Here is a 27072-nt window from a genome sequence, read left to right as displayed (position 1 = left end):
GATTCTTGGTAACATGTGCACCTTGCCTCTCCTTCATTCAAGAGTTAATGATCCACTGGTGTGGGCAGAGCAGTTTTAGACACTGCCGTTCAGAGAGGAGTCCACTGGGGAGGGACTGAGGATGAGGTCTCATGTTTGCTTCAATGAGCCCTTCAGAGTTTGGCACATGAGAACAGTAGCCTGAGGTGGTGACTCTTGGCTTTCACATAGGGGATCAGTTTTTTGTTACCAGGGCATCTAGGAGGTAGGGGAAGATTGAGGCAAAGTTTGAAACTGGGTGACTTCAGTAATGGAGTTCTAGAATCTCTCGTTTCCTTCTGTTATCTCATCTGCATGAAATGTGAAGTCATCTCATCATTCTTCCCTTGTTATGAACCACACTGAGTGCCAAAAGAATTTGCTCTCTGTTCCCTTTCAAGATTAAAAAATGGATTCCAGCCAAGTCTGCCCTTGGAGCTAAGGAACACCTGATTCATGTATGTAATGTTCTGTTGATTGATTTGTTCAAGTGTATAATGCACTTTTTGATCACTCCCGTATTAAAAACATTCAGGGGTCTCCGAAATTTAAAGGAAGTATAATAAATGTGTGCTGCTGCCTTCCAAATGCATTTTGAAGTTCCAGATTTGCATTAGTGCTGTCAGGCAAGTTCAGAAAACATGGTTTCTAATCACTTCCTTTGTTACTCATTACTCTGAAACCTTGAGTGAGTGAACTATATCCCTAGATTTTTTTTTCTTGATTTAAAAAAAAGCAATCAGAGGAGATAATTTCAAAATTTACTCAACTCTAAAATATTCATATATTTTCGGTTCTTTTCGCTAGCCTTTGAAATTTTAAAGACCATACCGTAAGTGATCCAGAAGGGGGCAGCATAAGCCAGAGGCTACCTATGAAAGAAAAAACTGAAGGCTTGAAGTTGTCACTTAAAATTCTAGGATTGCATTAAGATTGTATCATTGAATTGACTCATTTCAGAACTAAATTTGTTTTAAAAGTAGAGACAGATGAGAGTCCCAGCGTCTATGAACTCAAACATGAGTCAACATATGTAATATTAGTTTCAAATGTACCCACTGAGGAGATAGTGATTTTTTTTTTTCAGTTGATTTTTGGCATGAAGCCCAATGGTTACAGAGCAGTTTGTATTTTCAAATAGGATTTTAATATGCTATTTTTCTTTTCTCTCCGAGTGATACAGTCATGATTTTTAAGTTATTCTGAGTTGGGTTCAAATTTCTTTTTATTGTCTGTGTTACCTTGGGTGAGTGATTTAAGTTTTCTCAGCCTCCATTTGTGTATCTATGACATGGGTTTTGAAAGCATTAAATGAGATCCTTGGAAAGCTCATCTCTATGCCAGGCATGCAGTAGTGCTTGATAAATTGATGCTCAGAGGAAGTTTCTAGTCATTTTGAAGCAAATTTCTGCTAATAGGTTGGAGACAGGGGTGATACGCAGAATGGATTCTTAAAAGATTTTCTAGTCTAAATCCCAGTGCCATTCGGGAACTGCACATAGTTTTATTTGAGAGAGTGACAAAGTGGGTTTTAGTCTACCACCTTAGACATAACTACCTTTGAAGGGAAGGCTCTCATTACCCTAGGGTCTGAAGGGCTGAAGGTTTTAAAATTAAAATTGTGCTCAGATGTAACACATTTAATTCCCTGACTCCATGGGCCCTGTTTTTGCACCAATAGAATAACTACACCAGGAGTCAGCAAACTTTTTCTAAAAAGGCCAGGTAGTACCTATTTTAGGCCTTAAACACCATGCCATGCGGTCGCTCTTGCAACTATTCAATTCTGCCCCTGTAGTGCAAAAGCAGACAGAGATGATGTGTACACAAATGGGTGCCCACTGTGCTTCAGTAAGTAACTAAAACTTAAAACTTTTTGGTGGACACTGATGTATGATTGCCAGTAGTTTTCATGTGTTGTGAGTTAGTATTCTTTTGATTTTTTTCCCAACCATTTGAAAACATAAAAATGATTCTTAGCTCTCAGAGTGTACAAAAGCAGGAAGCAGGCTGGCTTTGGCCCCCTGGTCATAGTTTGCTGCCCCTTGATTTATGCCATGCAGACAGAGGACACATTGCTTAAAAGGGCAGATGTGAGTCTATTTCAATACGGCTTTTACAGAGCATGCACTGCACATTGCCTCCTGCTCTGCTAGATTATAAGTCCTTTGAAGGTAAAGATGGTGTTTTTATGCTATAGTTCTAACATTTAAGCTTTACTGTTCATGTTGCAAAATAAATATATACTCTTGTAAAAGAATAAGTTAAAATGCTATAAAGTGAAAGTTTCTTGTATTCCAAACATTCCTGCTCTCACCCCCTATCGCAAATGAAACGATGAAGAGATAATTATTGTAACAGTTTGGACTACATCCTCTCAGATCATTTTTTTCCCCTAATAACATAGTAATATCTATCATTATGTTTTACAAAAATTGTTAAGTTTGTTTTTTACAAAGTCATTCTCTCTATATTCTTTTAAACCCACTTTAAAATTCATTTGGTGATTTTGTTTAACAGACCTGTACTGCAAAGCTCCTATGTACCATGCATATTTTAAACTGAGTCATATGAAATGGCTCATACTTAAAAGACTTAAAAAATTTATTTTACTTTGAAATAATTTTAGACTCACATGAAATTATTTTGCAAAAACAGTATAGGGAGGTCCACCTTCTGCTAAACATCTTACGTAACGACAGCACATTGTCAAAAGCAGGAAGTTGGCATCAGCACAGTGCAAATAACTGGTCTACTAACTCTACTTGGATTTCACCAGTTTTTAGAAATATTACAAAGATCTTTGCACATCAGTACTGGTAGAGCTAGAGGAGTGTTTTTTCTAATAGCATCACTCAACCCTTCTCTGGCTGTGGGTTAGTGGGTTCCTGTAAGACCCAACGGCCTTATTCCGGTCTGCGCTTCCCCCCCAGTGAGGAGACGAAGGCCACGGCAGATCGATGCAACAAGCAAGAGGTTTATTGTTATTCCAGCTAGCTGGGGTCCAAGTGTCTGCCCTACACAGCGGGTTTCAACAAGGACCTCGAGCACTCAAAACCAAGGGTTTATATAGCAGTTTCAAAACACTTAACTCTTAGTAATTTTCCACAGCTGCACATTATCTTTGCAAGACATACATCCTGGGGTTAAGCGAGAGCAAGGTAAGACCACTCCTCAATTTAGGGAGGTTCTGCACGATAAGCTTGGTATGTAGGATTAACTGACCAAGGTTAGCTGACTGAAGGCCACAGCTGCCCCCATCCCGGTGTTCATGATTAACTTGTTTTCCAAGGCCTTACCCAGTTCCAGTTTTTTTTCTTTTAAGTCACAACTTCAGAAAACTGCTTCTAGGCCCTTAAGATGGCTACTCTTATGCTAACTTATTCTCATTCTTACATTCCCCTCTTCTTCTTGTAACTATTTCAATCATGAAATTAGAGGTCATCTGTTTGGTAGTGCAATAGGGGAAAGGCACAATATGAACGGCGCAGTCTAAGCTTTTGAAGGTTGTCTTTGTCCAGCTGATGTGGTTATCTTGGAATAGTTTTTGAGAACGGTGTGTGGGTCAGCTAAACAGCGTTGGTGTCTCTGGACGCGCACCTGGTCACTTTAGGGGTCTTCTGGTGATTTTTAAGCTGGAGAGGATTCTCAGTAGGTTGGGCTCTCCACGTGAGATGGTCGTCAGCTGTCTCGGCTGAGACAACGGGTTTCACATGAGATGCGTGGATCTAGGTGGCAATCTTACTAACTTTGACTGCTGTTGGGGTGGTCAGTAACCCTAAGTAGGGTCTTTTCTACCGTGGCTCAAGGGTCTGCGCTCGGTGTCGCCTTACAAACACAAAGTCTTTAACTTGGAACAGGTGGGTTGCTTCTGAAGTGCCGGGCTCATAGACTGCTTTTAGTTGGGTCTACACTTCTCTTTGGACTGCCTGAAGAGCTTTTAACTTATTATATAAATCGCGGTTGTCAGTTTGGGTAACGGGGAAGGGGTCTTTGAATATTAAAGATAATTTCTTTCCTTGATTTCTCTCTGGGACACTGGCGCCCTGGTTCGGGTGCACATCAAAAGATTGCATGCTCAGCCTCTAAGGTGGGCTGAGATATTGTCTATTTGCTAAAGAATCTTGCTTTTTACTATGCCGTCTACAGCTGGGTCTGCATGCTAAGTCAATTGCTCAGCTTGCAAAATTACCTAGTCAGATCTGAAGGAGGAAAGACAGCACACAGGCCCGGGCCCTCCAGTATGCTAAAGCGAATCCCATACATGATTACAAATGACTAGCATAACAAAACATGTGCTACTCTTCTCTATCTGGGGAACATTAACTGATCTCACTGAAGAATGATTCCAGAGTTCTATGTTCAACATAGTTCCAGTAGGGGGGAGTTCCAGCATGTAGTTACATTGCTCTGATTGCAAATATCCCGCCCCGCCTCTTCCAGAGGCTCTCACTTTATTCTGTCTAAGCCTATGGTCCTTGTCTCATTCTCTCTTCTACAGGTAGAGACTCTAGCTGCTGCTAGGGAAAAGGGGCGATGACCGCTCTGGCTGCTTCGTGCTGAGAAGGGGGCGCGGTAAAGGGTGCAGCTAGGTCTTTATCACTGGTCAGTTGAGAGGGCCTCAGAAGGCTGGCGCTTCTATTCTGGGTTTCGTTTCTATTACTGTTTGCAGTTTTGTGGCTTCTAGGCAAGATAAAACAAATTGTGTTATTAGGTTATGTACCAACATCTGGAGTTGGATTTTTTATTCTGGAGAAGGCTGCGTTATTGAAATACTTTAAAATCACTTTCATTTTTATTAGAAGTAACCAGGTTAAGAAAATAATTAACAGCTGGCTTGATTATTTGCACAAGTGCAGCAAGAAGAGCAATTGATTACACAGGCTCTTTTAAATATGCTTTGCTGGAACTTTTTGCAAGGAACCTCAGATTGAACTTTTAAAGGCCTCTTGAGGCTAGACAGCCAAGCCAGACCTGCCATCAGGCTTTGCCTGCAGTACCTGTAGATTTGGATGAATTTTTCTCTTCTCGAGGTCTCTGCACCTGCCAGGAAGCGACCTTCTTTACTCACCTGGTAAGGCTGCTGGGAACTCTGCAAGCAAGGTACCAGGCTAGTTCTTCTAAGGGGCTTTGTTGGCTTTATAAAGTCAATTTTAGTTCCTTAAAGTTGTTCACATCTGAGTCCATGCACATGTCTCTCAGGTATGACATTCCAGCCAAAGCCCTGGCAGTATAACTAGTGTTCTTAATTAGTCTTCTCACAAGGAAAGCAGATTCTTACTAAACTCGTGCAAATAAACATACTGCCATGGAATACAAAAACAGTCACCAAAAGTTTTTAAACTCTGTAGGGATCAGGTAGAGAGAAGGATGTCTCAATTCTGCTTATAAAGACAGCCATCTACTAAACTGTTGTCAGCTTAAGAGAACAAGCTCAAAACACTATCAGCAACATTCGAAACAAAAAGACACAAAACTATTTTTTTTAGTTTATGTAATCTTATGCAACTAATACCTGTTCTGCTGAAATCCAGTTCTTTACCAGTCCAGGAACAACAAAACAGTGACTATAAATGACAAAAAACTTACAAATGACAATGGTCAAAGATCTGATGAGAGCTCACTGTAAGACAGTTGACATAAGGAAATTCTGATATTTCTGTAATACAAAACATTCAGTAACAAAGTTTAGCATTATTCTCTTTGACAGTGCTTTCCTGGTAAATATATATATATATCAGATAAATAAGCCAAATTAGTCAAATACTTTCTCTAATGAGAAAAAATTCTTCTGACATGTTCCAGGGGCCCTCTGGAAAATATCAGAGTTAACTAGAGGTAAAAGCACTTTTTTGCATTTAATTCTTTTAGAACTGTCTATCATTACACATTTATTGTCTATATACCCAGCACAGTAAACGAGATATCTTAAAAAGGTGGGGCAGCAGGGGAGACTGCTGCTGTCAGTTTTTAAAGACAATATATACAAAGTCAAAATAATCTATGTTACCAAGCATTCTTGAGAGAATGGTAGCAGATGGTAGATTTTTCTGCTTTCATCTTCAGGAGGGGAAAAAGCTACAATAAGAATTCACATTTAGCTGAAAGAACTGTCTAAACTCAAGGCAGATTATAATATCACCAGGCATACAAAAGACCTGTTAGAGATACATACAAAGAATGAATATGGCTATAGTCAAATTCAACTTAAAAGTTTAAGCAGAATCTCAAATTTAAATGTCTCTTTCTTTCATACAGATATTCAGATTTGACCATAAATATGCTTTGAGATGAAAGAGATCAGGCATCTTACTTCTTCATTTAGGGATTGAGAAATGATGACCTTTGGCTTTCTAACCAGCCATTTCATTCATGGCGTCAATAGTGGGTTGTGGTGACATGGAAATGTATGCTGGATATTTGGATGGTTTAAAGATTATATACAATTAATAGCTTACAAACAGTGAAAATAATAAGAACATAACTCAGCATAAGTGTCCAAGACCAGATACAAAAAAGCAGAGAAAGTGCTTAAGTCTACAGGTCTTCCCTGAAAGCTTCAAGAATGTTTTACTCTTTAACAGTAGATAGAGCTTTTAATAGAATTTGCATAGCAACTTATAAGATCATTTGCATTAAAAAACATGGAGAGTCCTCCATGTTTTTTTAAAACATACAAACATATCTACAGCATATAAATTAAACAAGAAGACCTGGTGGTTTTCAAAAAATCTATTACAACTTTCCTCAAAAGTGGTCACATGTTTGCCCATCTAAACTTTTGCAGTGAAACCTGTTTTTCTGGGAGAAACATAATCTTGTCCAGATTCTACACAATTTAATTTTTAAGAATAAATTTTGGTTTGTTAACTTAAATAATTCAATTTCTCATGCCATGCAATCGTTTTCAATAACAAAATATTTCAAAGGCAAATAAAGGTTACACAGTTAACAAACTTTAGCTTTTAGTCTTTTTAATATTAAGATTTCATTTTTAAAAAAAATATTCTGGCAACTCACTGAGACTTTAAGCATGAGAAACTGCTTTGATAAAACAATTAGAGAACTCTTTGCAATCTTTCAACATTAAGAGCAGACTAACAGTTAAAGAAAACTGTTTTTTGTTTTGTTTTTTTTTTAACTGGAAACAAAATTCTAATTTTGCTGTGCACTTGATATCAAGACTCACTTGCTTTAATTTCACATAGCATGACTATATCTGTAAGAATATAGTAATTTATTCTTCATTTGCCCCATGGTCTCAAGCACATAAACGGGTGAGAATTATGCCTGGGCTTGCCGGGGTTTGTCCCGCCTTATCTCTAAACATCTTGACCTTCCTCCAAAGCAACAGGCTGAGCGGATCCGCTACAACAAAAGGCACCACGCTGCTGCACCACACTGCTCTCTCTTTGTCTCTGTTCTCCGTCCCTCTCTAACATAAACAGCTGCACTTTAGAACAAAGCCACTTTCTTTTATCAAAAAACACATTCTTTAGCATGCAGATGAGTTTCCATTCTTTATACTTTCTCTTATTAAAACATACATCTTTTAGCATAGAGAAATGTTTTCCTTATTTAAGTAGTTTTCATTAGAACTTAAAATCATTTGATACTTTAACTTTCAGTGAACACTGAAAAACAGGCCACCGTAAACTGTTACACTAGCATTCTTCATCTATGAACATATATTATCATTTTTGGAAATGTGCTTTACAACACAATTTCTCATTAGGCACAAAATATGTCTATATAACTTAGCAAACTTTAAAAATTTTGGTTACCACAAAAATTCTCAAGCTGTTTGCATACATATACACTGTTATACATTAATACAGTATTATTAAGATGTTTATTTGCTACACTTGTTTACTTATTTTTAGCAACTATGCCAGATTACTTAGAAAACTTTTACTAAACATTAGACAAAGTCAAGCTTTCTTTCAAGCATTTTCTTGAAATGTTTAACTGGTAACATCAACTTAAATGACTTTAAGTAAACTTTGGCAGCTGATAACCACAATGACATGCCCGCCTCAGGCAAACCCAAATTAGCATTAATGCTTAACATTTTCCATCAGATTTTCTGGAAGTTTTAGAATGCCCAATTTTCACAAGCGCTTGTCTTTAAATCAATTTCATTAATACCATCCGGAGGTAGAAAGATATTTTCATTTACACACTTAGACACACAAACTTACAGACTGAGACATAATGATAAGGTTCCCTCCGGCAGCCAGCCAACATTAAAGGATGGCCACTTGAGGTGCAGAAAACACGAAATTTTCTCTTCCTGATGTCCGTGCTCAAATTGTGAGCTCTCTCCCTAACGTCTGAGAAAAATGGTCTGTCATGAGAGACAAGGGGGTCGTCTGCGTCTGTCCCATTTCTTCTGTCAAAAAGACTAAGACAAACACGACAAACAACAACCAGGCGCCTACAGAGAAGAATCTGCCGCGGCCGCGGAGACAAACCTGAAAGTTAAGTTGAGGGCCTGTCGGACTGCAGCGGCAGCCGACTTTCCTCACAGATGAGGACCTCGTCCTCCAGACGGGGGCAAGGGACGTCTCCCAAGACCCCTGGTCAGCGACCTGCCAGCGCGTCCACCTAAGTCAATGCTGACCCAGAAACAGATTGGAGCTCCCACAGGTTTGAGGGCCTGTCAGACTGCAGTGGCAGCCAACTTTCCTCACAGATGAGGACCTCGTCCTCCAGACGGGGGCAAGGGACGTCTCCCAAGACCCCTGGTCGGCGACCTGCCAGCGCGTCCGCTTAAGTCTATGCCGACCCAGACACAGATTTGAGCTCCCACAGGCTTTATACAGGTTTCAGGCTTGTTCGCGAACAAAAACACTGGGTGCACTCACCAGCCGGCAAGGCACTTTCTGATTAAACACAGAACGTTCTTACAGGTTTGACAAGAGACACACGGACACAAACACAGTAATACCTGGCCAGGGCAAGCCTCCGATCCTTGGCTTGTCGTTCCTCCGGGGGGGGGGGGGGCATGCGATCCCGGACGAGCCCCCAAATGTAAGACCCAACGGCCTTATTCCGGTCTGCGCTTCCCCCCCAGTGAGGAGACGAAGGCCACGGCAGATCGATGCAACAAGCAAGAGGTTTATTGTTATTCCAGCTAGCTGGGGTCCAAGTGTCTGCCCTACACAGCGGGTTTCAACAAGGACCTCGAGCACTCAAAACCAAGGGTTTATATAGCATTTTCAAAACACTTAACTCTTAGTAATTTTCCACAGCTGCACATTATCTTTGCAAGACATACATCCTGGGGTTAAGCGAGAGCAAGGTAAGACCACTCCTCAATTTAGGGAGGTTCTGCACGATAAGCTTGGTATGTAGGATTAACTGACCAAGGTTAGCTGACTGAAGGCCACAGCTGCCCCCATCCCGGTGTTCATGATTAACTTGTTTTCCAAGGCCTTACCCAGTTCCAGTTTTTTTTCTTTTAAGTCACAACTTCAGAAAACTGCTTCTAGGCCCTTAAGATGGCTACTCTTATGCTAACTTATTCTCATTCTTACATTCCTAACAGCTATTGTCAGTTTCATTTAGTTCGTTTTGCAGGAGGTCACTGTGGCATTACTTCAGAGAAATGACACACATTCTAAGAGTTTGCTCTTGACTCAGGCATCTTGGAGAGTTTCCAGTGATTAACACATGATATGTAGAATATTTTGCAGTTGAATGTTTCACCTTTGAAAAAATTTAAAGATGATAGAAAAGTAGTAAGCAAAAAAAATTTTAGTTACCTATAACGCTTCTATGCAAAATGAGATATATTTAATCTTTTAGTATTTCTTCTGAGTTTTCTTTGTGAAGAAAGAGATACGCATGTATTTGTGCATATACTTTTAAGTATTTACATACTCAATCCTTGTACTCAGTACAGCTTTATACCCTTTAAAAAATTACTATGTAATGATCATTTTCTCAGGTCATTCAAATCCTTTGTAAAAAGTCACCCAGAGATATAAAGGTTAAAAAGGGCAGAGGAGATCAGTTGGTGAAATATGAACATTTTCAGATGAATAAGGTGCCTCAGAGAGAGAGTTTCTAGTACAGAAAATGTCTTGCTGGAGGTCACACAGCCAGGAAACCTGCGATAAAGACTCAGTGGTGGTGAAGCAAGGCGGCCGAGAGGCCCTCATGTCCTCCGCAGGCTGGGGTGAAGGTTTACAGGACGTCTGTTTGCTAGAGTACCCGCACATACCAAGAACCCAAGAGCCTAAAATCAAACCAGCACACACAGTGGGAACCCTAGCTGCCAAGGGGTCCCTATTTTGGTATTTTTTACATAAATACATTTTCACCCTGTAGGAAAACCTAATGTTAATCAGAAGTATTGGTCAGTACATGGACCTGGGGAAACATGGTTAGTTTTAAGATTCTTTTGTTGTTATTGCATTGAATGAATTGATTTTAAGATAGATAATACATGGCAAAGGTACAGAGCGGACAAACACATTTTAAATGAAAAGCCAGTCCTTCCTTTCATCCTTTTCGCCCATCCTTGGAACTGGTCTCTTGGAAGGCCTTGGGGACCAGGGCCTCTGGGTTAGTTTCCCACGGCTGCTCTAACGAACTGCCAGAGATGCCGTGGCTTAAAATAATACACGTTTACTATCTTACAATTTTAGATAAGATATCTTTAGATTTAGATAATTATAAGTTTACTATCTCATAATTCTAGAGGTTAGAAACCCCGAAACCACGGGGTCAGCAGGGCGCTGCCCCCTCTGGCGGCTCCAGGGAAGATCCATCCTGTCCTCCTCCAGCCTCTGGGGCCCCGGGCGCGCCTCGGCTGAGGCAGTGTCACCCGCTCCTCCTGTCTTCACGTGGCCCCTTTCTCTGGGTGTCTCTCTGTGTCTTCTCCTCTTATAAGGACAACAGCCTTTGGATTTAGTGCCTGTCCTAAATTTATGATGATTTCATCTTAGGACCCTGGCCTACTGACATCTGCAAAGAGGCCCAGTTTCAAAATAAGGTCACAGTCTGAGGTTCTGGGTGTCCGTGATTCTGGGGGACACCACTAAACCCAGTACAATTCCCCTCTCACAGAATTGCTTTTCTTGCGAGGTCCCAGAGGCCCCTGCTTTTGCCTCAGAGTGTTCAGTGCCTCAAGAGCGCCAGGGCCCGGACGCACTGAAGATGTAGAAACCAGTCATCCTGAAGCATCCAGCCCCATGCCTCGGCCAATAGCATCCGTACTTTACACGAGGAAACAAAAATCACTATCACTTTGTATTTCTTGTTGCTGTTCAGTATATAACACTGTGGCCTTTGGCGTGCTTCCCACTGGAGCCTTTGGCATTTTCTGAAGGAGGAGAAGAAATGCTGTTCGGTATCACGAGGCAGTGTTTGTGTTTGCAAAATCTCTCTACCACTAGACAGTTCCAATTTAAAATACAGATTAGCTCTGACAAAATTGACCCAGGCTGGTGTTTCTCTTTGATGGTTTCAATTTCAGGCTTATCTATCACAAACAATTGCAATACTACAGGATTTTGACAGAACAGGGGTAGGAGTGTTGAATTCTTACCTGCAGTTTTCAGCTCTAGGGGATAATCGCAGAGAGAAAAACAACAATAACCAAGTTGTAGGATATGAAAACATGCTGAATTTCCCCCTCAGAGTTTTATGCTCCTAGGCCTTCAACAAGTCATTTTCCCTGTTGAACAAATAAGCTTGCTTGTACCAAATGATGAACCTTACAAAACCTATTATGTTTCAGTTTTTGTCTTGAGTGGGAGGAACCTTGGGGGATTCAGTGGTCAATTTCAGTAATTATTAACCTAGATATTTATTATATTCAGGTCTTTCTATATTGGACTTTATGTTCTGTTTCTATTGAAGGTTTTATTGCCCATAGGATTTTGCATTCTTCCTGCACGTTTCCCCTGCCCCGGCTTCCGGGACGCTGCCCTCACTCTCTGCCCTCTGCCCGTGTCCTCTGCTGCTTCTCCTCCACTTCCTCTGCCTACCTTTTCAGTGCTGGGGTTTCTTAGGGTCCCTGTTCTCCACATGCAGCTCTTGGATTTCTTATACACTCCGAGGATGATCCCTGCCCCCTGATACTGATGACTCACAGAACAGTAGGTCCAACTCTATCTTTTTCATGAGTTTGATTCTGATCAAAACCCATCAGCTGCTTGTCAGGCGAATAGTGTTTGTGTGCATCCCTCAGCTACCTTTCACTCAACGACTCAAAATCTGAGCTTTTCACCTTTCTCCCCTTCACCCAGACTTACCCCTCTGCTCTGCTTCTGGTGTTTGTAATCTTAGCGGACAGTTCAGGCAATGGACCAGTGGCTCAAGTAGGAGCCTGCAGGTTACTTACTCTTGTCTCATTCTCACCCCACATTCGTCATCCACGTTGTCTTGCTCTTCCTCCTAAACATTTATGGTATCTGTCTGTATCCCTTCATTTCTACTAGCTCTGAGTTTCAGGCCTGGAATAAGATGATAATCTCACTTTATCTGTTCCCTTATCCTCCGAACTGGACTATAATGTGCTTGGAGCATTTCTGTAGTTTCCCACTGCTTACAGATTTAAACAGAGCGTTACCAGCATGAAACAAAAGGCCTTCCATGCCTGGTTCCTGCCCATCTCAGTCATCCCCTCCCCCTCCCGACTCTTCATTTCATATCTTTGCAGCGGCTTGCCATTGGACAGGGAGCCATCCTGTGTTTCATGCTTCCATAGCTTTGCTGATGCTGCCCTTCCTAATGTGCCTTCACCGTGTTTCTTCGCTAATTCTTACACAGCTTACCTCAGCTTGTGTGTTACTCATTCAACAAATATTTACTGACCAAGTATGTGCTAGGCAGTAGGAGTCCATTGTTGAGCAGGCAGCGAGGGACACTGTCCTCATCGAGTTTAATTCTACTAGCTCTCTCTGAGCCATGACAGTGTTGGGCTAAGTGCCTCTCCCCGTGCCCACCCTCCCCTGCAGTCCTCCGAACTCCATGATTACCTTGGCCTGGCACATTGAAGTTACCCTCTGCTCTGCCTTCTCTACTGTAAATTTCATGAGGATAGGGCCATGCCATAGTCATCTCAGCATTGTTAGTGCCTGGAACAGAGCTTAGCCCTTGGTAGATTCTCAGTGCGGCTCCCATGTTGAACCAGTTATCAATTATAAGTAAGTGACTTCATGTCTCATCTTAAACTCACATTGTCAAGGACACTTTCCTTGACCTTCCAGAACAGGTCAGCCATCCTCATGATATGCTCCTATTATATCCTATGCTATTTGTTCCCATTTTCTTCTGCACAGCTGTAACTGTTTTTTCAGCTATTCACATTATTTGTTTAAATTTGGTTTTCTGCACTAAGTTGTAAATTCTACAGATGAGGTCAGTGGTACAGCTAGCATAGAGCATAACCTATACTAAACGGTCAATAGATATTTGTTAACTGATGGACTGACAAGTGTTCTTGCTGGATAAAATCCTGAATGCATTGCTGGGAACTTCAGAAAACTTAGACCCAGCTGCCTGCTGTCCTGATGCCTCACCCTACCCATCTATAAAATGGAGATGGTCCTGTGGGATAACTCGGAGAGCAGATGAGCTTTAGATAAAACCATATCAAAACAATGCATGAATAAGTTATACAAAAAGGAAAGATGGGATTAAAAGCTTAAACACATCAACTGAAATTCCAGATGACCTCTGAAATGCTTATTTCAGAATGTGGTGATTTATTGTCTCACAGAAAATACATTTTCTTCTCTTTTCTCAGCATCTGAGACAACAATTCTTGAGCAAAATGAAGTTGAATCAGAACAGGTAAAATTTTTGGTGAAGTATTTGAAGTATATGACTTAGATTTTTTAAATCCACAGTAGAGGTTTACAGAAATGGACTAAGGAAAGTAGATATATTTAACTGGCAAAATGCCTTGCAACTGTTATAAAAGAGCTAAGAACTGTACTCTTGGTAGAAATAACATGGATATTTTTATATGTGCAGATGCTTTGAAAAGAAAAAATACATATAAACATGGAAAAATCATTGTGTTCCTTCTGTGTGACCAAGATGAGGGTACCCTGCAGAATCAACACCTGCCACCAGTGTTCCTCTTATTTTCTGAGTCTACCCTTCATCCATTTTTATTATTACAAAAGTGATTCAAGATGCTTTAAGTAAAAACTTCAAACAGCATAGATATGAAGGAAAAATGGAGGTCCCCATCCCTTCCTGCTGCTTCCCCTTCTCTCTCTTCAGAGAGAGATGGCTGTCCTGTCCTTGCTGCCATGCTGCAGAATGGGACAGGAAGGCAAGGACCACAGAGCCTGGCCTGGGCAGTGGGAGACGGTGGAGCCCCCACAAGAACTAGATGCTGCCTCCAGAGCTGTGCTTCTCAAACTCTCTGGTATCAGGACCCTATTATGCTTGTAAATATTAAAACTGAGAAATTAAAAACAGGATTTATTAACTCTTTTAAAAGCAAGAACCATAAACCCATCACGTTAAAATAAACAACACTTGATGAAAATGAACTATTTTCCTGAGTGAAAAAATATTAATGAGAAAAGAGGTATTATTTTACATTTTTGCAAATGTCTTTCATGTCTGACTTGATAGGAGACAGAGATTCTCATAGCTACTTACCTATTCTGTCATCCGAGCAATGAGATCATCACATCACACGTCATGTAACCTCTGGGAAACCCCACTGTACATCTCATGAGAGAATGACAGTGAAATGGCAAATAATGTCTCGTGAAAACCACTTGGGTCCCCTGGCTACACTTTGAGAACCACTGCTGCAGAAAAATTTGAAATGGAATTCCATTTTCTTTTTAATCATGTTACCTCTAGAAGTCTAAGGGAGCCAGGAGAAGAACTGCACAGGGCTAGGCAGAGCTTAAAGGATTTAGGTGGTGGCCAGCACAGAGACTGGACAGTGGAGAACACAGGTCAGAGCACTGTTATTTTTTATCATCAGATCCCTGAGCCCCACTGCCCATGTTCCTGATGTCTAAGACTTAGGGAAATTTGGGGGTCCAGTGAAATGTTTCAGTTTCTCAGAGATTTTTTAAAAAATTTCTGATTTATAAGGCTGGCTTTGTTTTGATCTTGAGACACACTGGGTGAAAGGTGGTGAGATACAGTGAGGCTGTGTGCAATTGGAGGCATGACTGGGTTGGGAAACGCATCTGAGGATGACATTCAGAAACAAGGATCCCCTCACAAAAGGAGAGAAGACACAGTGACCCAGTCATCTTCCCTCTGTGTCACCAGATAAAAGTGGCTGACAACTCAGACCTGCTGATGATCATCGCTCCCTCCGTGGGATTCGTGCTGCTGTCATGGCTCGTGGTGTTTCTCCTTCGAGGTAAGAGGCGAGAACCAGGGAGAAGGAGTCCTTCAGAGCTGTGGAGGCTCCAGGAGGGTCTGGGAATGGACTCACTCTGCATCCTGCCCCTGTCTCCATTACCCAGAGTGCCTTTGCTCTCACTGTCCCTCTCTGGGTCAAGGAGGTAACAGGTAAACTCATTCTCCCTAAGATGCTAAAGGCTTCAGGTATCATCTCCCTGATAGAGCTGATATTTTAGAAAAGAGAAGTGAAACTAAGAGCAACTTCAGTTTATAGCCACATATTCTGTGCCAGTCCTTATGCTATACGCTTGCCTTGCTCACCTCTTTTCATCCTCATTACTGCCTTCAGTGAAAGCATTAGTATCCTTGTCTTAGCATGGAGGAAACCCTGGGCCAGCTTCCTCCTTGGGCTAGGATTGCTCCAGCAAGAAAGCCATAAACGATCCCTGTCATCTTACTGTTTCCTTAAAGCAAGCTTTCTTAACCTAGGCTCCCACCTAGACCTCAGGGGGCAAGTGACTCCTTTGAAATCATGTGCAAAAGTACTTGTGGGTTCCTAGCTGCATTTTTCAGGGGGCAGGGGCCACAGATGTCAATAGATTCTCCAGCTGGCCCATGATCTTGCACTCCTCCCCTGCTGCCTTCAAAGAAAAGCTTAAAACACTGCAACAAGAGTCATGAAATAGGGCTTCATGTAAAGTATAGGCATGTGGCACCTGGTCCTGTTGTAAAATGGGAAAACATTTATTCTGTTTAACAGAACAATTAACAGCAACTGTTTCAAGGTAGTAAGGAAATAAGACTAGTAACCATTCCAGCCTGTTTGAACAATAGGGAAACTTGTATATTTCAATACCTGTCCCTAGTAAACTCTGCAAAGGAAATTTGTAACTTAGTGGAAGCCTGCCATTAGCCCTCACACAAAGGCATGTACAGTTTTAGAAGTTCTGGGTACCTCTCACAAGGAAGCGTTTTAAAACCAAATGAGAACTTGAATTCTGGGTGGGCAAATGACTCAACAATGAAGAAGCTTAACTCCATTGCTCACAACTTTGGAAAGACTGTAATTGATGGGCGCTGCCTAGGGGCCTAAAGAAGCAATCATTTGATCTGGGAAAAGGAATGGCTTTCCCTGCCACAGCCAGTCTCTGAACTCTCTCACCTTTGGACCACCTCTGCTCTTTGAAAGGTAGTCTTGGCCTTCCTGCAGCATTTCACATGACCTAGCCCTGCTACCCTGTTTTTACTGTGGCCTTGTCTTTTCAGGGAAAGTCAAGAAAAGCAATTGTTTCCAGAAACACACAAGGTAATTCATCTTGCATGACTGATTATTGTAATGATTGTACAAGCTGTTACAAATGATTAGATGCTACTCAGTGGTTTAATGACTTGTGCTTGTGCTCTGATTAAATACAGGGTTACTGAGATGTGACATTAGAGGTGAACAAGATGTGGTGATTTAGCTCACATTAACCTCTGTCTTGATTAACACTGTTATGTTTGTCCAAAATGCAAACACAAGGCAGGTTGCATTAATAGAAGTATGGCATGCAAAAGAAAGAAGGTGGTTTGCCACTCTTCTCTGTGCTTGAAATCTTTGTTGAATTCTGGCAACTCACTCTAAGAGGACATTGTTAAGCTGAAATTCATGGACAGGAGACTTGGCAGTATGGAAAATGAAAAAACATATAGAACATCGTTCCTGAAATTTGGTTCCTCTGCCCAACTGGACCATAGGAACAGTTTTGTTGTTTTGTTTTTTTAAATAGTTTGAAGAGCTTCTGGAGAGGGATTTTGGCCATCTGTCCTGTTCTATAGCTTTCTGGTAAAGAAATGGAAGGATTTGGTCTAAACTGTGATGAAGTAGGGAAACTGAGGCTCAGTAAGGTGACTTTTGAAGGTCATACTTTGAGATCCTTTTTCTAACTAAATATATTTAGACCATGATTTTGTATTTTGCAGATATAGAAAATTTTAATTCTCTTATTAGAATAGACTGGCAAAAGTCCTTGTGGCCTCAGTTTTCTCATCTGTTAAATGGAAGGTTTGGACTCCTTTTAACTTGAACAGCCTTGGTTGATTGTATGTAATTTAGAAGCATCCATTTATTTCTGGTCTTGGTGTTTTCCATCATCAGCTTCTCTCTTTTCTCTTTATAGGCTGGATAATGTTGGAGAAAGTAAAAATGTCCTCGATGACATGCAGCATGGAAGAGAAGATGAAGATAGTCTTTTCACACTCTAATGGGCCACTTGTTAGGATTAAGGATGGGGGCACGATGCATGAGTTGTCCAAATAATCTTAGACTGTTTTGGGTTTTTTTGTTAAGAAGCTCCATCTATTCCAATGGTGTCATTGATCCAATCTTGCATTAGTTTCATAAGCAAAAGTTACTTTAGAGACCACACTTTCTCTGCCCCATGCTTTTCTGCACCATTGCTGTCAGGGATCTTCCAGACCATGCTTGAATACTTTGGGTGATGGTGTAATAATGCTGGAGGGCTTCAGCTCTGGGCAAGTTCACTCCAGATTGGGTGACATCGAATAACAACAACAGAACGTTGGGGGTAAAAGGGTTTATACCAAGCTTTATTTTTGCAGTGGCAGGTCAAGTGCTAGAATCATGTCTGCATCCAGCAGTTTGCAATCTGTCTCCACCTCCCCTGCAGAGCAGTGGGTGGAGCTCTTTATACAACCACACAATGGCTCATTGCCAACATGAGTGTAAGCATGTGCCTATGCAGTAGGCCAATTACATCACTGCACATGGGCAATGGACAAGTAGATTAGGGTCAGGTGAGCATCTCAGCCATGGGAACTTCCATTCTCCCTACAGATGGTGAGTTCACTATCACACCCAAAGGAGATCATTCAATTTTAGGGCAGTTCTGAGACTTAGAAATATTTAAAACAAAGTCCGTCTCCACATGGCATCTCCCTATCAGTCCTAGTTGAACTTATTGTGCTTTGCAGAACATGTCTAATCTCTCTTCTAACAGGCAATGTTCCAGATACTGGAAGGAGAACCTCATGTTCTCCAAATTGCCTTGCATCTGGAACATGATTTCTGATCCCTTCTCTACCCAAGTTGTCTTCACCTTAAATGCAATTGTATCTTCCTTTTTATACCCAAATTTTAGAGTTCAGTGCCACACTCCAGGTATGGATCTATGCTTCATCAATGCAGGAAATGACATCGAATTGCACAATAATTTTGGCTCACTCTAAAATCCCTAGGTTTTCTGTAATTTTCTGTTCACATCTTTAGAGGTGACCATAGCATCGCATCTTAATTCTTACTTGAAGAATTTAATTTTGGACACCAAGAATCCATCAGAGCAAAATGTGAAAAATTAGGACATTAAACCAGGGCCAGTGCATGGATGCGACATAAGATGGTCCAGATTAGTTTCTTTAAATATAATCATGGGAATATGTTCCTCAATAAGAATAGCTTTTTAAAAATCTTTAAAATTTTTATAGCTTGCAGCAACCTGGGAGAAAAATTGAAACAAACAATTGTCACATGAATGAATGTAAAGAATGTGTACTTATGTGAGAGAGGCCTCAGGTTGGGCAGAAATGTGGAAAGTCAACCGGATTGGAAAGCACATCCCTGAAATACTTCCTGGGATGTTTCAGGCAATAGTAGCATTAATGAAATAAGCACACAGCCTTTCAAGGTGATCACCTATTGTATTTCTCCCCTCTTGATATTATATAAGAGAGGGAAAAAATCAGTCTCATTACTTAACTGGTACAACCTGCCTGTGGGTTCCTCGCATGCATCCAGCTGTTTAAAAAAATCCCCCTCTCACCTGAGAACTTGGAGAACACCTTGCCCAGAACAGCATGCCTTCTAGCTCATTTTTCTGGCACTGAGCAGAATGGTAGGTGAAGGAAACAGCCAGCAGCATTTGGGCAGCTGCATTTTTGGCTTGACTTGTGTCTTGCCAATGGGTTTCATCCCCAGGCAAGTTTGCTGTGGATTCAGTGTGACCAAAGGAATTGACAGCAAAACGTTCTTGGAGTGAAAGGGTTTATTACCCAGCTTGTTCTCAGGTGATAGGTCGAGCACTAGCATCTCTGCCTCGGCCCAGAGCACTGGGCCGAACTCTCTCTATAGCACACTAATAGCTTATTGCCTACAGGTGTGAAAGCAGCCGCCCAGCAACAGGCCACTTACTTCATCAGGTAGTTTAAGTTCAGGGAGGATCCTGGCCATAGGAACACCAACTTTCCCACACTCCACCCCTCCAGGATTTTCACCTGACAATCTACACACTTTCAATCTTCTGCAATGGTCCCTGCGCGAGAAAGCTGGAGCAGTGTAACAATATTCCACAACAGCAACAGAGGATAACAACAACTTAGAGATAATAAAAATTAAGATACAGCAAGATTTTGATACAAAAATTGTAATAATCCTCAAGCCAGAGGAGGTTCCTAATAACAAAAATTATAATAATCCTTAAATCACAGGAAGTTCCCAATCCACAAAGACTTTAGGGGCAATAAGAGATGTTTTAATGCCACCAACATAGACAAATCTTGTCCATGAGGTAGGATGCATGCAAGAGAGTGGTCCTGTGACAGGACTGTAGCAGGAAGGGGGTCCCTTCTGGGTCTAGTATACCATACTTTTACTCCTTTCCTTGTGGGGATTACCAAAGGGTCTATACATAGTGCTATTGGGGGTGCATGCACTGTCCATAATGATAAAACAAACTCCCCAGTAAGATGCTCTTACCTTCTGGCCATTCAGTATATACTACTATGACCTTTGGCAGCCACTCTGCTGTTATTCCAGGAATACACAGGATGCCAGGTTCCAGGCCTTGTCCCCAGTGTGCCGGGAGAGCCAGCCATCATTGGTCCATGTGTCAAAAGGTCCAAGGTCACGTCCACCCAGTGGAGTCTCCAGGGTTCAGTGCAGTTGGTGCTGGCAGCAAGATGTCATTCTAGTGGCCAAACCTCAGCTTCAGTGATTCTTTCTTGGTTTGTACTTGCAGTTTTATGGGGGAAGCAGCCATATGTGTTAACATGTCTGTGGGGCTCAAAGCTCCCTTTCGGGGTCTCTCATTCAAATGCTGTAGCGTGGTCCATAAGTGGACTGACCATGCCCACAGACTATTGGTATCTGACTTCAGTCCGGATTAACAAGCCATTGTGCCTCTCTATCATGCCTGCTGTGGTAGGATTGTATGGCACATAAAACTTCCACTTGATTCCCAGCTGTCATACCCATTCTTGCAGTGTATGTCCAGTAAAATGGGTGCCCTGATCACTCTCAATCACCTGTGGTTGGCCATAGGCAGCAAAGAGATGCTCCAGGCCTCTTTTGGTCGTCTGTTGGTCTGCACAACAGGTAGGAAAAGCAACCAGAAGTCCAGGAGCTGTGTCCACACAAGTCATCATGTACTAATATCCTTCTGACACAGGTAGAGGCCCAATATAGTCTATCTGCCACCTGATAAGGGGTATAGGCCCCTTAGCTATTGTTCCATGTTGCTGTGGAACTCAGTGTAAGTCTCTTTTAGAGCACATGACACACTCCTGCCAGGCTCTACTAACTTCTTCAGAGGTCAAAGGTAAGCCCCACCTATGGGCTACAGCCCACATTGTCTTTTATCCCACGTGCAACAGACACTGATGTCACCATTGGGCTACATCAGAGGCAGGCTTTCCTTCTAACCAACGTATCTGGGCCGATTTATCCGCTTCATCATTTCCTGGGGATGCCAGTGGCAAATGACCTGTCACATGGTATACTGTAATTATTTTGGTTTGACCACGGGCCCATAAGTCTTGCCACAATTCCTGCCCCCCAAAGGGGTCAGTGACCAACCAGCCAGTTGGCATGGTACCAGGTTGGTAGCCACAGGGTCAAGCCCCGATAGACAGCCCAGCTGTCAATGCAGACAACTATAGGGGAGGGCTCCTGGGTGATCACAAGCCACACAGCCCGCAACTCTGCCCATCGGCTGCTCTTCCCCTCACCATCTTCCATCCATATTGTCTCAGTCTTAGGATGGAAAGCTATGGTCCTCCATTTTGGGGGCTGCCCACAGCTGGAGCCATCTGTGTACCATGCATCTTCAGGTATAGTATAGGGGCTCTTCCCTCCCAGTAGGGACTCTCTGCTACTGATGGTTCAAAAGCAAGTTCTTCCTGCTTTTCGGTAGTATATGTCACCGGCCCCAACAAGCACTGGAGTTCTTCACTCAAGGGGCTACTAGAGAGGGCACTACACTGCTGTAGGTAAGCACCCCACTTGGCTAGTGTGGGTGTTTGTGCCACACCACTCCTTGGCTTTTGGGTTCAGTCTCGTACCCACCCCAAGATGGGATAGGTGGTTATTACCTTTATTGGGGCCATTCCTGTGATGGGTTCTGTAGCCAGCAAGGTGTGATACATGGCAGCCAGTTGTTTTTCTCTGAAAGTGTGTTGTACCTCTGCCCCTCTCCAGAGTTGTGACCAGAATCCAGTAGGTTGGTGAATTCGTTCAAGCCACTGCCAGAGACCCCAGCCATAACCATCATCAGTCCCGTGAACATCCAGCTCATAGCACCTTGATGGGTCTATCACACTCAAGGCCTGCATGGCCTTGAATGCGCGTTTTGCTGTAGTAAAGGAAGACACACATGTCTCATTCCAGTCCTACCTGACGCTCTTTTCATACCAACTGGTATAAGGACTTCAGAATTTGTGCCAGGTGTGGGATAAACAGTCTCAGGTAGCCTACAAGACCCAGAAACTCCTGTAGCAATGCTACAGTTGTGAGGGTAGGAAAGGCCTGGACTTTGTCTATAACTGCTTCTGATATAACATCGGTCTTACCCCACCAGATGACCCCCAAGAATTTGACAGACAAACCAGGTCCTGAACCTTGGTACTATCCACAGCCCATCCTTTCTCCTGTAAATGTTGCAGCAGTCTAGGTGCTGCACCTTCTAGATCTGAAAGAGAATTGGATGTGAGCATGACATCATCAGTATAATGGTACAGCCGCACCGTTGGCAGTTTCTCCCATGTAGCCAAGTCCTGGGCTACAAGTCCATGACAGATGGTGGGGCTGTGGAATTATCCCTGTGGGAAGATGGTGAAAGTCCATTGCCATCCTTCCCACGTGAAGGCAATGATCACATGAATTCCTGCTCAATGTCAATTGAAAAGAAGGCATTAGCAAGATCTACCACATAATGGTATGTTCCTAGTTCATGGCTGAGGGTATCCATCAAGCCTGCAATAGAGGGGACAGCAGCATGCAAAGGAGGAATGACTTTATTCTGTTCTCTGTAATCCAGTCATATACCAGGAGCCATCTGGCTTTTTTACTGGCCACACTTGGGAATTGAAAGGACTATGGATGGGCTTTATAATACCCACCTTTTGCAGCTCCTGGAGAGTTTCTCCAATCTATGATCTCCAGGCAGTTTGTATTGGTTGGTGTTAGTCATCCACTGAGGCACAAAGCTACGGTCGGGTGCCTAGCATGTCCCCTTAGAAATGCCTTCACCACACGTACTCTCAGTCTGAACTCACCTGCAGTGGTCTGCAGCCATAGACCCTGAAGGATATCAATTCCCAAAATATACTCAGGGATGGTAGATATATGCACAGTATACTCTCTTGGGGGTAGACCCGATTTCCACAGGGATTTGGGCTCTTTGCACTCTGATAGCCTTACCCCCATATCCATCTATAATAGTGGGGGTCCTGTGGAACCACTCAGGGTTGCCATGAATCAGTGAACATTCAGCCCCTGTGTCCACCAGAGCCAGACACATTGTATGTTCACTGGGGACCAATGGATCGCTATTTCAACATGTGGCCTCAGGCCCCCCCCTGGTCCCTCAGGGCAGATACCTTGACCTTCCTCTCAGTCAAACCGTGTTCTCCAACCACCTTCCTGTATGGGCTCAAGTGAGGTTGGCTTGCTCTCTAGTAGAAGTCTTCCAAACACACAGGACTTGTGGCTCTGTCTCTGATCTCTGCCTCTTTGGTCTTAATGACTGGAACTGCTGCTCTGGTTTCAGCTGTTGCCATAGCTCTAGTAAGATCCTATTTGACTTCCCATCTAATTTCCTCCCATCTGCTCCTGCCTGCATTAAATCAAACCACATCGGGGTCCTCGTAACTTTCATGTGGCCCTTTAAATTCTTCTTATGAGTAGCAGATCTTATTTCTTTCTGGGTTCTCATCGCTTTAGCCTCTCCTAAGTCTGCCACTGTATGTGTCACCTCACTTATAGGAATCCCTATGTGAGGGGAAAGAATGGCCACTAGACACCCAAAGAGGGATGTGAGAGCCATTTGAAGCACAATATTTCTCATCCCAGTAGTGAAAATCTGTTAATCTGGGCCATAATTCTCTGGAATATAGATGGCATTTCTTATGCCTAGCTCTCATAACACCTGTTGGAGCTCAGCATACATCTGCCATCTAACGAGAGGATGGTAGATCACCCAGATTGGGCCACACAGCACAAAGTGCAGCCATAAGCCAATTGAGGAGGGGGTGACTCTCTGGGGTCTGATGTGCATTTTGTAATCACTGCCTCAAGGTAGGATGAACTGTCAGGGAAGCCAGCTTTCCCATCTCTGATCCAGTCAGAACAATTCCATCCGCCCCTAAGTCCCACAGATGCAGGAGCCAAGCTGATATTGACTCCAAGGGCTTCTGCCAAAACCAGGAGCACAAATCCACCAGCACAGTCTGAGTATAGGGGTGGAGCATAGAGTGCTCCACGACCTGGGGAGGGGGCTGCTCTTCTCCTTGGGGAACTTTTAGCTGCTGGGTCTTTATTTTCTTTACAACCACTGGGCATGCTTTCAATACAGGAGGGGCCAGTGCCTCTGGCACCACCCCCTTCATCCTTCCCCAGCTCCTCCATTTCTGGGGCTGATGGCACCTTTCTCTCCCCTCCCCCAAGTGCCTTTTCTGCTACAACCTTTACTTTTTCTATTGTGTTTTGCAGCAATACTTGCTCAGTCTTCAGAAGGTCTCTTACCTTCAGCTCAATGCTTCACAGCTGATGCTCTTGTGCCACCTCCGCCTGTGCTTCCCTCAGGAGTTAATCTTTTTCCTTGATGTCATCTTCCTCCTTCAGAACACCTGGCAGCACTGCCATCTCATTCTTTAAGGAATTTTTTACCTCTTCAATGGCACCTTGCTGCAGGCATTCTCGTGCTGCCACCTCTCGCATCAATACCATTTCCTTCTTCAGGGAATCCACAGAAGTTTGCAGCTTGTCTTCTCGTGCCACCATTTCTTGGGTCTCTTCTGTAGACTTTTTTAATATTAGGAGAAGCAGCCAACCCACAGACCCTGCTGCCTCACGGGCACTCTGTTTCTCAAAGGATCTACTTACTATACCAAGGGCCACCCCTACAGCCTCAGGTGTCACCTCCACTTGCCACCAGTCCTGGGGTGGGGCCCAGTCCTCTAGGAGGCAAGCCACCTCACACCACATACCCACTGGGGGATAGTTCACTGTCTCCCCATTCACAGGGGCAGCCTGCTGAAGGACCCCTCCCATAAGGGCAGCCTGTCTTTTACCTTGGTCAACAATGAACCCTGCCAACTGCACCAATTGTCTTGCCAATGGGTTTCAGCCCTGGGCAAGTTCGCTATGGCTTCAAAATGACCAAAGAAATTGACGGCAAAACATTCTTTGGGGTGAAAGGGCTTATTACCAGCTTGTTCTCCCGGTGGTAGGTCGGGCACTAGCATCTCTGCCTCCGCCCAGAGCACTAGGCCCAGCTCTCTATATAGCGCAATGATAGCTTATTGCCTACAGGTGTGGAAGCGTAGCCCAGCAACAGGCCAGTTACATCATCAGGTGGTTTAAATTCAGTGAGGATCCTGGCCACAGGAACTCCAACTTCCCCACACCCACAATGCAGAAGGACACACTTAGTGTCTGGCCAATGTGTTTCAGCCACAGGCAAGTTCACTGTGGATTCAGTGTGACCAAAGAAATGACACTAGAACATTCTTGGGGTGAAAGGGTTATATCCTACTTTATTTCCATGATGGCAGGTCAATCACTAGAATCCCATCCACTCAGAGCAAGTCTGCATGCAGCAAGCTGGTCTCTGCCTCTGGGCCTCTCTGCCCACACAGCCATCCTCTCAGCCCCTTGCCTCTGCTCTGCTCTCCTGAAGCCTTGCTGCCATGTCACTGTGTCACCCAGAGCACTAGGTGGAGCTCTTTATATAGAGTCAATAACAACTTATTGCCCAAACTTGTGTAGTGAGCTAACCAACCAGGGCCAGGTGAGAACCCTGGCCATAGGAACCTTCATTTTATCCACACAGGCTCTGCCAGAGGCTGGGGTGGCAAATGCTGACACCGTCAGACGCCACACAGCTGATACAGATGAGGGAGGCAATGAGAAGTGATGCGGCCTGTAACAGACTGGAATGTGTGTGTCCATTTAAAGGCCTTAAGATTCAATTAGTTAAAATGTCCTGGGCAACACATGGCTATGAGTTACGACAAGCAACCAGTTTGATACTTCCAGGGGTTAAAGGTGGGTTTTACCAAATAATGAATAAATGTCTATTTCTTATGCTGAGATTCCTTCATCAGAGAAGGTGTTCTTTCCTTTTCTGTTCAGTCATCCACAAATGATTTCCTAATACCTATTGTGTGCAGGAACCCAGGAGAGATGATCACTTTCTCTAAGGAGTTGAAATATCAAAATGAGGCAAAACACACTGGGGAAGTGAATAGGATGGACTCAGTGTTTGTCTTGCCAATGGGTTTCAACCCTGGGCAAGTTCACTTTTGATTTCATGAAACCAAAGAATGACAAGGGAACGTTTTTGGGTGAAAGGGTTTATACCAAGCTTTATTTCCATGGTGGCAGGTCAAATGCTAGAATCCCATCCACTCAGAGCAAGTCTGCATGCAGCAAGCTGGTCTCTGCCTCGGGGCCTCTTTACCCTCACAGCCATCTCAGTGTCTGTCCTCAGCACTGCCACCACTCCAGCCTCTGCTCTACAGTAGCTGTGCAGCCCAGAGCACTGGGAGGAGCTCTTTACATAGAGTCAACAATAATGTATTGCCCACATGTGTGCAGTGGGCAAGCCAACCAGGGCCAGGGGAGAATCCTGGCCATAGGAACTTTCATTTTCTCTACAGTGTTGTTTTTCCATTTCCACGAGGAAGGACTCTGGTGGAGATATGGCTCTAAGCCTGATGTGTACATGGTAGGTCCACAAGCAAACCTTGAGGATTTTGAGCAACCAAATTCTGCAACTGTGATGATGGGTTTTCTAGGTTAAATCAAGACAGCATCCAATCCTTAAGGTGCATTTGCTATGTTGTGGGTACTTCATTAAGTATTTTGAGGCAATTTCTATTGGGCTCACAGCAGCCCAATGAAAGATGTATATTATTCCTCTTTTGGAGCTGAGAAAACAGAAGCAGAAATATTTGAAAGAACTTGCCCAAGGTCACATATCCAACCTCACTGTGTAAGAGCCAGGCCTTGAACCAGGCTGGCAAGCCTCCTGCACTTCACCTGAGGGCTCTAATTTAAGACTTCATGCAAATAGAACTGCAACATTGCCCTGCATTAGTTCCAGATGGAGTTTAGTTTACTCATATCTGCTGCAATCTGGGTGTTTTGATGGTTCTCCAATCCCAACCCTTTTATAGCTCAATCTTCCCTTGTCCCCATATTATTCTCAGAATCTT

General features: G+C 43.2%; 1 protein-coding gene across 1 annotated transcript in view; it reads left to right on the top strand.

Moving 5' to 3' along the window:
* Positions 1–18894, top strand: part of TIMD4 (T cell immunoglobulin and mucin domain containing 4) — a 38503-nt gene extending 19609 nt beyond the window's left edge. The window contains exons 6-9 of the mRNA XM_036911580.2: positions 13781–13827; positions 15286–15379; positions 16630–16669; positions 17523–18894. Coding sequence (XP_036767475.1) covers positions 13781–13827; positions 15286–15379; positions 16630–16669; positions 17523–17607 — 266 coding nt within the window. The 3' untranslated portion in view covers positions 17608–18894. The remainder of the gene's footprint in view (positions 1–13780; positions 13828–15285; positions 15380–16629; positions 16670–17522) is intronic.
* Positions 18895–27072: the final 8178 nt, after the last annotated feature.

This window comes from Manis pentadactyla, chromosome 2 (assembly GCF_030020395.1).
Source record: "Manis pentadactyla isolate mManPen7 chromosome 2, mManPen7.hap1, whole genome shotgun sequence".
Taxonomy (NCBI): domain Eukaryota; kingdom Metazoa; phylum Chordata; class Mammalia; order Pholidota; family Manidae; genus Manis; species Manis pentadactyla.
The sequence above is the reverse complement of the archived record's forward strand: the minus strand, read 5'-3'. Positions and strand labels throughout refer to the sequence as shown.